Source organism: Branchiostoma belcheri, unplaced genomic scaffold (genome assembly GCF_001625305.1).
Source record: "Branchiostoma belcheri isolate BF01 breed outbred unplaced genomic scaffold, Haploidv18h27 scaffold9, whole genome shotgun sequence".
Taxonomy (NCBI): Eukaryota; Metazoa; Chordata; class Leptocardii; order Amphioxiformes; family Branchiostomatidae; genus Branchiostoma; species Branchiostoma belcheri.
In genome coordinates, this window is record NW_017804575.1 from 1,223,074 (window position 1) to 1,233,913 (window position 10,840).

The 10,840-nt window shown below is 40.3% G+C and overlaps 2 protein-coding genes across 2 annotated transcripts in view; both read right to left on the reverse strand.

Moving 5' to 3' along the window:
• The window catches only part of LOC109487862, a 13,922-nt gene extending 5,540 nt beyond the window's left edge, over positions 1 to 8,382 (reverse strand). The window contains exons 1-9 of the mRNA XM_019791962.1: positions 8,089 to 8,382; positions 7,335 to 7,448; positions 6,537 to 6,664; positions 5,706 to 5,924; positions 5,361 to 5,442; positions 4,966 to 5,122; positions 4,445 to 4,614; positions 3,896 to 4,060; positions 3,574 to 3,701 (exon numbers count right to left, since the gene is read on the reverse strand). Coding sequence (XP_019647521.1) covers positions 3,574 to 3,701; positions 3,896 to 4,060; positions 4,445 to 4,614; positions 4,966 to 5,122; positions 5,361 to 5,442; positions 5,706 to 5,924; positions 6,537 to 6,664; positions 7,335 to 7,448; positions 8,089 to 8,345 — 1,420 coding nt within the window. The 5' untranslated portion in view covers positions 8,346 to 8,382. The remainder of the gene's footprint in view (positions 1 to 3,573; positions 3,702 to 3,895; positions 4,061 to 4,444; positions 4,615 to 4,965; positions 5,123 to 5,360; positions 5,443 to 5,705; positions 5,925 to 6,536; positions 6,665 to 7,334; positions 7,449 to 8,088) is intronic.
• Positions 8,383 to 10,460: 2,078 nt separating this feature from the next.
• Positions 10,461 to 10,840, reverse strand: part of LOC109487588 (discoidin, CUB and LCCL domain-containing protein 2-like) — a 6,823-nt gene continuing 6,443 nt past the window's right edge. The window contains exon 7 of the mRNA XM_019791594.1: positions 10,461 to 10,524. Coding sequence (XP_019647153.1) covers positions 10,461 to 10,524 — 64 coding nt within the window. The remainder of the gene's footprint in view (positions 10,525 to 10,840) is intronic.

Below are 10,840 nucleotides of genomic sequence, written 5' to 3' on the forward strand. Positions count from 1 at the left end.
TATATATATATATATATAGTTGAGAATAATTAAATTAAAGTTATGACATAAACAGCACGTTAGTGACGAATAGAGTATCACATGAAAGTAATTTCTCATTATCTAAAATCAAACATAAGTGTTGATTATGTAATTTGATGCAAATGTTTTTTATGACAACATTTAATGACTAGACATGGTAACGGCACACTCGAGTTATATCAACTTATTTTATACCACCACCAACGCAGAGGACGAATACATACAGGACAAGACAATCTCATTTTCACTTGAGTTAAGTGAGGTGTAAAGTGCATTTCCCAAAGGCATAAGATCGGTGGCATGTCAGGGCTCCAACTCCCGACCTCATGGTTTCGAGTCGAGCAATCTGCCGTTACGCCACACGACCCCAAGTAACGTGGCAACGTTGAGCGTGCACAATAATGGATTGTAGTATGATAATATATATACCTGAAGAGTTGAACACTGGAGGCGACATTTGCCCCACAGTCGAGGAAAAATTTCCTGCGGCTATGATTTGTTGTCTTCAACGTCTTTTTTATGGGGACATGACTGGTTTCAAACCTGTAACACAAGGAGAGGAAGAAAAGAAAATATGATCCAGATTTATTTGATAGATTTTATTCATTGACAATACTGCTTACTAATTGAAATTTAAAGACAAAAGATATTGACAGTGATTATTGAAGAAAATTTCAACTGGTACACTAGTGTACTGTAGGTTTCCTTTGTTGGTCGGTGACACTTAAAAAAAACAAAAATAAACACTACCATCTGTCATTTTTACCGAACATCCCGATATATTTTATGGCCCCCGCATGGCACTACAACTACATGCTTTCTTGTAATAATTTACAGTGATACATAGATTGATGCATGACATACATGTATGTACACACGGAGCAGCGGCTTGAAGGAGACTGATGTCTACAATACATGTCTACTTAGTTAATCAACAACACAGCCCTACTCCTTACACAAATCATATTCTAATTATTCACGTTGCTGTCGCCCTTAATAAACATCTCTGTCAAAAAGTGAAGGGGCAAAAGTCCTTCCCAGTTATTGTCATGATGTCAATGCTTAACATGTTTAAAAATCTTTTTTCTTTGATAGCCAAGGGCATTAGGAAGTATTAACGAAGAATATGGCACCGCGGCAGCTCCATATATGCTTTATATGTTATGAAATATCCTGGATTTAACCTTTATTACATGTAACAATTTTGCTGTAAAATGGCAAAATGGTGTACATGATGACGGTTGAAAGAATCCTTTACGTGTTTCCACAATGGCGATAAACTGCACACCGTTAACCAAGGAGGTATAAATTGCCTTGTGCTAAACATTTTTCGGCGCTAGTTTTGCGTCTATGGATACCATTGCTTAGAGAGACTAAGACAGTGAATGTCTACTTAGAAATCCAGTACAATTTTTCTTACTTTGTGACGAATTTGCGACTCCGACACTTGGCCAGTTGAGACTGCAGATCGATGCAAGAACAGTTCCCCACCACTCTCAGCTTCAAAGGACAGCCCGGTGCAGTTGGAGCCACGATCGGGTAGCCGTTTCCGATAAGTTGGGAAATAAGCAGTCCGGACAAAAAAGACAGCAAAGCGATCATCGCGCGCTTACCGCTAGGCGCCATGATTTCAACTGTTATACAAAATGTATTGTAAAACACAGCAAAGAATAACCACGCGGAAGGTGTTGGCACAAAATAGTGCGAAACAAAAAATCTTCTGCAAAGTGCCAGCCAAACGATAGGGACGAATGAATTGAAATAAGTAGACGAGATTTCATTGAAAATGTTACCATTTTCAACATTTCAGAGATCTGGAATGTTTGAAAGTGTTTTCTTGATTTAGTTGTACTTGGAATTTCCTGGTGAAGAGGCCGAGTTTTACTTGATCACTGCGCGTGCAGGCGTGGGTAAGGTTGACCAACACGGAAACAAAAGGACTTTGTGTTTCTCTATAGCCCTCTTAGGCTGTTCAAATATGATTAAAATCAAGAGATGAAGACAAATTACTACGGTCTGTTGCCCGGTGTCACAGCGATTTTGCCTGTGATTTCTCCCCCACTGGGAACCCTTCCAAACAGAAGTTTGAAAGGTCTAAAGAGAGTTCTGTACATCCAAAATATTACTGCAACTTAGGGTTGGAGCTTGCTCGCGAAATATAAAGTGCGTGTGTTTGTTTGTTTGTTTGTGTGTGTGTGTGTGTGTGTGTGTGTGTGTGTGTGTATGTGTGTATGCAGTTTAGTTTTTATCACGAAGGGTTTGTTCAATGCAGTGAAGACTGGATGTAGAAAACCAAACTTGTTCAGCCTTTGCTATTATGAGATCCACACAGTGAAGCCCCGATCACACATTCACGGACTTTTCACGAATTCTTTCCCGAACACCAGCCAACAGCCAATATAGATGTATTTTTTTTTTCAGTACCATATTTATTCACAGTTGGAGTGAACCAAGCGACATGTTCGGAGCTCCATGAATTGTTGTCGCAAAAGTAAGCAAACATTTAACATTCACACTGAAACGGTAAGTAATATTTCAGGGCTGGCATACCGACACGACCTTTATTTACACGACTGTGTGAAAAAAAGAAAACGTGTCAGCGTGCTGTTGAAACTTGTCAACAATGTCATGACTCCAATTCAAGTTAACAAACATGCTACTCATTTTCCCCATACATATATTCTGTACATAGGATGACGTTATTCATACAATGTATTTAGCTTTGTTAGATCTTAAGTTGTAGAAGACCATACAAAAATTCCTACGCTTTTTGTTGAGTCCATAACGAATCGTCTTCCTCGTCTATTGTTAACAATAGTACTATTTGTCAGCTGTAACATTTCAGTTGCAAACAAATAAGACTCATACTCCCGCAATGCAGTCTTCTATCCTAACTAACTGGAATCCGGAATTCTCCACCAGATAGTCCAGGAGGAATACGGAGTTCATGTAGCTGTCGGGATGGTCTGAGTCCAGGACCAGAATTCCCCCTGTTTTTCCCAGGGCGCTGCTGATGATCCGTAACGCCTTGGGAACCCGTTCCACGTCTCTGAAGCGGTAGTAGTTCTTGTACGTCAGGAGGGTCCCTGGGAATGGATGCCGTGCTGTACGTTAGTCTAAAAACGTTTCCGATTTACACTACTATCTGTTGGTATCGTAGAGCAAACAGAAGTAAACAAGTTTATAACACCAGTAATTACATCATCTGACAAAGTATGATAGTATATAATAAGTCGATTCGTAACAACGAAAAGAACACAAGTTCAAATACGGGATGTGCCAGTTTCCCAGTAAGAAATTATATTGAGCTTTATCAAGTCGGTGTGTTGAATGAGATTACATAGTACATCACTACATGTATACAATTGCTATGATGTTCATGTCAAAGCAAAAGTCAGAAAAACACGTGATGCTGACCATGATTGCTACTTTGTCAAAAGGTTTTATTTGTAACTTAAAGAAATGAATGAAAAGAAACGGATGTGTTTCGCTTAAATTCAGTTATACCGACTGACTAAGACATGTACAAATAGACATAAAAATCTACTCTACCTGATGCAGGTGGAAATGCGACAGTCGGCTGTACAATTCGTAGGTCCGTTTTTTTAGCAACATCTTTCATTTGGTCGTTGACTTTCACTGGTAGGTAGTAGGCTGGCTGAATGTCAAGTTCCTGTAACCTAAAATAATAGAAGGCCGCAATTAAAACTCATCGGATCATAGTTTTCAGTTACATATCAGTCCATGTGTGCAAAGATATAAACATTTGTGGAGAAAACACTTCTCTGGACATTATAAGGTTGATACATATACATATGATATCAATGTTTCAGTCGTACAAAAATAGAAATGTTTTAAGAGAAAGAATTAGTACCTCAGGACACTCATGATGAGGTTGGTGCGAATCCAGTTGGGATGTACCATGTCGAAGTGTCCGGGTGGGTAGGGGTGTCCCTCTCGGACTCCGATGGTGTGGTTGATGGACCAGTGCAGCACCATATCTGGAAACAGCTCTGCAAAGTCGCCGTGCACAAACAAACTAGAAAACACAGACACTGTCTAGTAAATCTTGAGACTGTACTTACAGCACAGGCTACACAAAGGGGGTGGGGTGGGGGCAGCAATCGTGATCAGGAGCCTCCTGTGCAGACCTCCGGGCAGGTACAAACCTTCTCTGGGCGGCTGGTTGTAAGATGGTCGGCAAAAGAACGCGTTAAAAATTCTACAAAACGCAGTATCAAAACTCCCACCCGCCCGGAGGACTGCACAGGAAGCTACGTGATCAGCGTAGTGACTCTGTAGTCAGTACAAAACAAAGGGAAAAGTTTTTAACCCAATAGAATTCTAACTTTAGATGTCTAACATTAACAACAAGATTATTTTTCACTAATTTTAGTCTCGAGTATCTTTAGGTTTCGCTTACCTGAGAGGGATGTGCGATGGGTAAGCTTGGATGGTGTCGATCAGCCTGTGGGCCATCTTGGCGTTCATGCCGATCTGCACTACCAGGGCTACCCGGGCGGGAACGGACGAGTTGCTAGGCCCGCAGGAGGTATAGACATTACCTGCAGACCCCGGAGTCTCGGGTGGGACCTATGGTAGTATTTTTTCATAAACTCAAGGGAAGACATGTGCCGATTCGTCGATAGATGCAGTCCTGTCTGTATTAGTAGGTGATTGAAAAGTTTGAGAAATCACAAGCGAAGCGCACTTTATATCATTTTTATTTTAATCAAAAAGAGATGTACATGTATGACCTTCTTCAAGAACCAGACACATTCACTTTTTACACGTGATCTCGCGGATTCATGATATCATGCAGTGCAGTAGTGGTGAGTCAAAGATACCCGACAGAAGTGTTTATATTTTAGGCCACGACTGAATGTGCTATTGCATGGTGGTGCCATGACATTATACTTTGTTGCACGTTATGTTGACTCTAACCTGTGATTTGTGCAGTTTGTCCATATCTCCGTACTTGTGCGTCTCTGCCGCCCAACTGACTTGGTTTATTTTGTTTTTCTTCAGATCCTCCTTCAATTTGCTCTTTTGCTCTTTACTCCAGCCGACTGGTTGATCTGGGTGAAACTCCCCGTAAAACCTTAAGATAAAGCATACAGTAGCTGTGAACAAATTTGAGAGTTCGGAAGTTTTCCGTTGGGTGACTCTGGTTGTCTGGTTGGTGACTGTAGTCAGAGCTTATCTATCGCGAATCTAACAGAATTAAAATGAGACGGGATCTACATAGGCTGCGTTTTACCACCTAGTGTTCCCCCAAGCAGCATTCATCTCCAATGAATTTACCTTTGTCATGATAATAACATTGGAAGGATACTTACTTATCAATCCAGCGAAATGTGTTTTCTTGCAGCATTTTCTTCAGTATGGTGTATTCTGCTCCCTCCACGTCCAGCTTGAAGACTACATGGAAGAAAGTCGCTCTTAATCTTAAACTTAAACTCATAAAACACGTCATCGATAAAAACGTAAATGTAGCTCAATGTTCAATGAAGCCCCCCCCCTCCACATACACACACACACACATGTATTAAAGAACTTTTGCTCGGAAGGATCGTTTTTGATTTTGACTTTCACTGTTCTGGTGACGTATTCAGCTGACGATTACGTTTCGCTTATGGATGGCACCCACAATCACAAACAGAAGGAAATGTAAAATTATGTACTTATGTGGTCGTCTATTGCGAAGTTCCGCTGTATCCACTGTGACAGGTCAACTGTGGGTACGGTCTTGCGGTGGGACAGCTTTCTCTTTCCTCCAGAAACATTGTCTTTTTTCTCCTTTTCGTCCACGTAGAGTGTCCCCCCTCCCCACTGCATGTCTATGTTGTTGTTCTTCCCTTTATCGGGAGCCCAGGCAGACTCCGAAAATGCCGTCATGGTGCCTGGAAGGGAATAACACGAAAAAATCTTTGATCTATTAACTGAACATGTGTTAATAATCTACAAAGTTCAAGTCGTGTCATTTGTATAGTACTAGTGTGTCATTGTAAGTGAAATATTTATCTTAATCTTAAGGAACATATGGATAATGAGCTTTCGTCAAACAATGAGTCAACATGAGTCAACATTGTCAACTCGGTAGTGCCCTACTTCGAACATTCTCAGCACGGGCACGTTTTGCCACTTCCACTGAAGCAAATCACCCTTTCTTCCCCTACACACCACCTCTTACAGCTGTAGGAGGAAGTTCCACGCTGATAGCTTTTTTCCTACAACATCACCATGGAACAAGTTACCACGTGGTTGTTTCCCAAATGGGTATAACATTAAACTTTTCAAGTCTAAAGCCAAACATCTGTCCTTACTATCTAGTACATTTGAGTGGCTCTCATGAGTCTTGTTTTGCGGTGAATATGAAGTAGATGAAAAACATGAGTTTAAAGAAGATACATATACATCCAACCATGATCTAATATTCTATGATCTTCTTCAAACCTGCAATCAATTAGATGTATGTTTTAAATTCAACAGTTTCAACAAATAAGCCGGTTTACCGTCGTTGTCCGAGACAGCCACTGGGCAGTGCAACACGTGGTCAGGATATGGTGCAAAATACGGAGCCAGCCGTTCGTCCAGCTCAAAGGAGTGAATGACATATTCATGGCCGTTAGGATACGTCTCTCTGTGGGGAGATCGCAAGGTAGAAGTTTAAGGTTCATATTGCTTCATCACAAGGTAGAAGTTTAAGGTTTATATTGCTTCATCACAAGGTAGAAGTTTAAGGTTCATATTGCTTCATCACAAGGTAGAAGTTTAAGGTTCATATTTCTTCATCACAAGGTAGAAGTTTAAGGTTCATATTGCTTCATCACAAGGTAGAAGTTTAAGGTTCATATTGCTTCATCACAAGGTAGAAGTTTAAGGTTCATATTGTAGGGTCAAAGGTATCTGTCGGCCCCGTACACTGGACACTGTAAGAATTTTTTTACACTAAACAAGACTATTTCTTGATAGGGGTGAAAGAGGCTATTAACATCAGGACCATCACCCTTTACTCAACCGCGACGGGAGCCGACATCGTCTACCAGATACCTTTGACCCAGTGTTGACGTCACACTTCAAGGAAGCCACGTGACAAGCCTCACCAAAATGACTGGTCGAAAGCTCTAGGTGAGAGAAGTTTATTGTGTCGGATCAAAAGCTTTAACTTTAAACATGTAGCTACCAACACAGATGAACTTTCATGATAGAACAATGACTTTTAGTATAATGATATAGTAATGATAACCCGTTCGTGTTCTTATATGTACAATTTAAGTTTCAAAATAGTTAAGGAACTGAAAGAAAACTACCTGAAGAGTTGAACACTGGAGGCGACATTTGCGCCACAGTCGAGGAAAAACTTCCTGCGACTATCATGTTTTTTCTTGAATGTCTTTTTCATGGGAACATGGCTGGTTTCAAACCTGTAACACAAGGAGAGATAGAAGAGAAAAACATAAGTCAGATTTAGCAGACGTTATTTCATTGACGATATTGCGAACTAGTGTAGATTTCAAGAAAAACATAGACAGTAGTTATTGAAGAAATCTTGAAGAAGATCCGCCAAAGCTGTTCTCGGTCCCTGTCGGGTTTTGCATTTCCCGGAACTGGAATCGAACCGATTCGACCTTTGACCCTTCGACTGCGTGCCTTATTGGGTTAAGTACAAGGCCAGGGCAAAGGTATATAGTTAACGTTACATATTTACATATTAGGTGTATATGTACATATTTACAAGTTTGGTTTTCTTTAGCCAGGGGCATTAGAGACCTGGCGGTAACTACGGAGAATGGCACCGCGGCAGCTGCATATATATCATGATATATCCTGGATTTCACCCTTTATGTGTCAAACAATTTTGCTGTAAAATAATATGGCAAAGTGGGGCACATGATGAAGGCGGCACGACTGGAAGCAATAACAAACAATATGGCGATACTAAACTTCTTTGCGCTAACATATGTCTTGGCTTGTTTTGCGTCTAGAGCTACCATTGCCTCCTCGAAGAAAATTAAGAGTGTTTAAGACGGTGAATATGTGCATAGGAATTAAAGTTCGTCTTACTTTGTGACGAATTTGCGACTCTGACACTTGGCCAGTTGAGACTGTAGATCGATGCAAGAACAGTTCCCCACCACTCTCAGCTTCAAAGGGCAGACCGGTGCTGTACATGTTGGAGCCACGACCTTTGTTGGAGCCACGGACACTCTGTGAGTTGGAACGACCACTCTGTGAGTTGGAACCAAGATCGGGGAGTCGTTTCGAATTCCGATATGTTGGCAGCCGTTACCGATAAGTTGGGAAATAAGCAGTCCGGACATGAAAGACAACAAAGCGATGATCGCGCGCTTACCGCTAGGTGACATGATTTCAACTGTAATATTGTGAAACACAGGTCTAATAACTACGCGGAATATGTGGACACAAAATAGTGCGAAACAAACCTTCAAAAAATCTTTGAGATGGAAAGTGCCGGCCACACAATAAGGACGAAAAAATTGAAAAAAAGATTTAATTGAACATTTTCAACATGTTCAACATTTCAGCGTTTGAAAGTGTTGTACTCGGAATTTCCTGGTGAAGAGGCCGAGTTTTACTTATATATCACTGCGCGTGCAGACGTGGTACAAGTAGGTACAGGTGGACCAACACGGAAACAAGAGGACTTTGTGTTTCTCTATCGGCTTTTTAGGCTGTTCAAATGTGAAAGGAAGAGATAAACATCAATTCTGTTGCCCGACACAGCCCTGGCCCGGCAGTTCCAACTGGACAGGATTCCAACATTTAGATCAGCAACCTAAGGCCGCCACCATATGCCATGCATCGAATGAATGAATGAACGTGGAACACTTGTCTTCGTCAGGGCACAGTTTTTTTTACCTTCGCTAAGGGAAAGGTTATGTTTTCAGTAGCGTTTGTGTGTGTGTGTGTGTGTGTGTGTGTGTGTGTGTGTGTGTGTGTGTGTGTGTGTGTGTGTGTGTGGTTTAGCATGGTAACTAAAGAAGCTTTAAATGGATCGTCATGAAACTTGGTAGGTGGGTAGGTCTTCATAAGACCTAGAAATGATTAGATTTTGGGCCCCCTAGCGGCTTTCCTAGGTACTGCAGCAGATATCTCGTGATCTATACATACTAGGGTCATGAATTTTTTGTTGGTAGATAATATCTCTTGGGCTAAGAAAGAAGTGACATGAGTTTGGGCCCCCTAACAGCTTGTTCTGGAACTGCAGGGCAGTTTGTCTTCGAGGGAGGATAACTCAAGAACTTGCTGATGGATTGTCATGATTTTCAGTACGTAGGTAGCCTAACTGATGCTTGACATATTTAGATGATAATTATGCAAATCAGGAGATACTTTGCATAACTAATGAGGAATTTCTATAAATCTGCTGTATTCAATGATAGGTCTATCGAACACTTGTGCCATATGTAATTGGGAATGTGAGTTACATCAGAATATATAGATTATGTAAATGAAGCCCTAATAATAGTGGTAACTACCAGGTAGTTCATACCGTCAAATTTACATTACTTCTTTCTTAGATACCTCGTCAGTTGATGTAATAACTAAATGTTCTATTTCCTCTAACCTACCAATAAACATAAATCTTCCTTTATAAGATTTAGATATACAAACACGTGAAAATCAACATCCACACTTAGCACCACAAAGCGTATTTATTGTGACTGAGAAATGCAACAAAAAGCAACAAAATATCGATCAACGGAAGCATTCTAGACAACACAGACTTATGAAAACAGTCACCGTGAACCGCTGAAGTTCAATATTGCAAACCAGAGGTGTGACTAGCTCACCATCTCAGTACAGCAAAGGCTGAACACTTTTGATTTTCTACATCTTATTCTTCACTGCACTGAACAAACCCTTCGTGAAAAAAAAGAAACTGTTGTAAGAAACTGTTGACGTTATCCCTCAAAGTTACACAAAACATGATGCATTTTGTACATGGCACTTACGAATAAAATTCTTCATTTGAAATGTTTCAATTAAATCAAAAGATATTGCACTTCATTTTATGATACGAAAATGTCAAATGAAAAACACACACAACAATTTCAACATTGGAATGTGATCAGTATGTACACACATATTCGAATATATATTCGTATGCACACACACACACACACACACACACACACACACACACACACACACACAAACACACACATAACAAACACACGTACACAATCATACACACGTACTTTATTTCGCGAGCAACACTCAATCCTAATTTGCAGTAATATTTTGGATACTAGTATACTAGCTCTGTCCTGACTTTTAACATATCTCAGATGAAATCTCACTATTAGTGTTACAGACTGCTATATAGTACCAAGGGCAATACCAACATCCGATTTGCAACTACGGGCAGTTTTTTTTGTACGTGTTCACATGTGTTCCCATCTGATGTGCCGTCACATGTTCATTTCAGAATTTTCTGAGCTGTCTGTCTTGAGCGGTTCGCTTGCATCAGTGGGCCTGGAAGGAGAGAAAACACGATGTTATCCCTGGAACTCCCTGAAATGGGGTAGTTACCATTTAGAGAAATGTAAAAAAAAGGTGTTCGAGAATTATTACAACTGCTGGGTTAGACCTAGTCTCCTTTGCAGGCGTTTCTGGTTCTGGTTCGTTTTTTTTGGTGTGTGAATTTAAAGCTCTTTCTTCAGAAAGACTTACAATTTACTTTGCATCTAGTTCTTTTTCTGTATTATTTGTTTGTCTTTTGTATTAGTTTTGTATTATTTTAATGATGTACTGTGTTTTATGTTTTTTTTACCTGAAATGAAGAATGAAT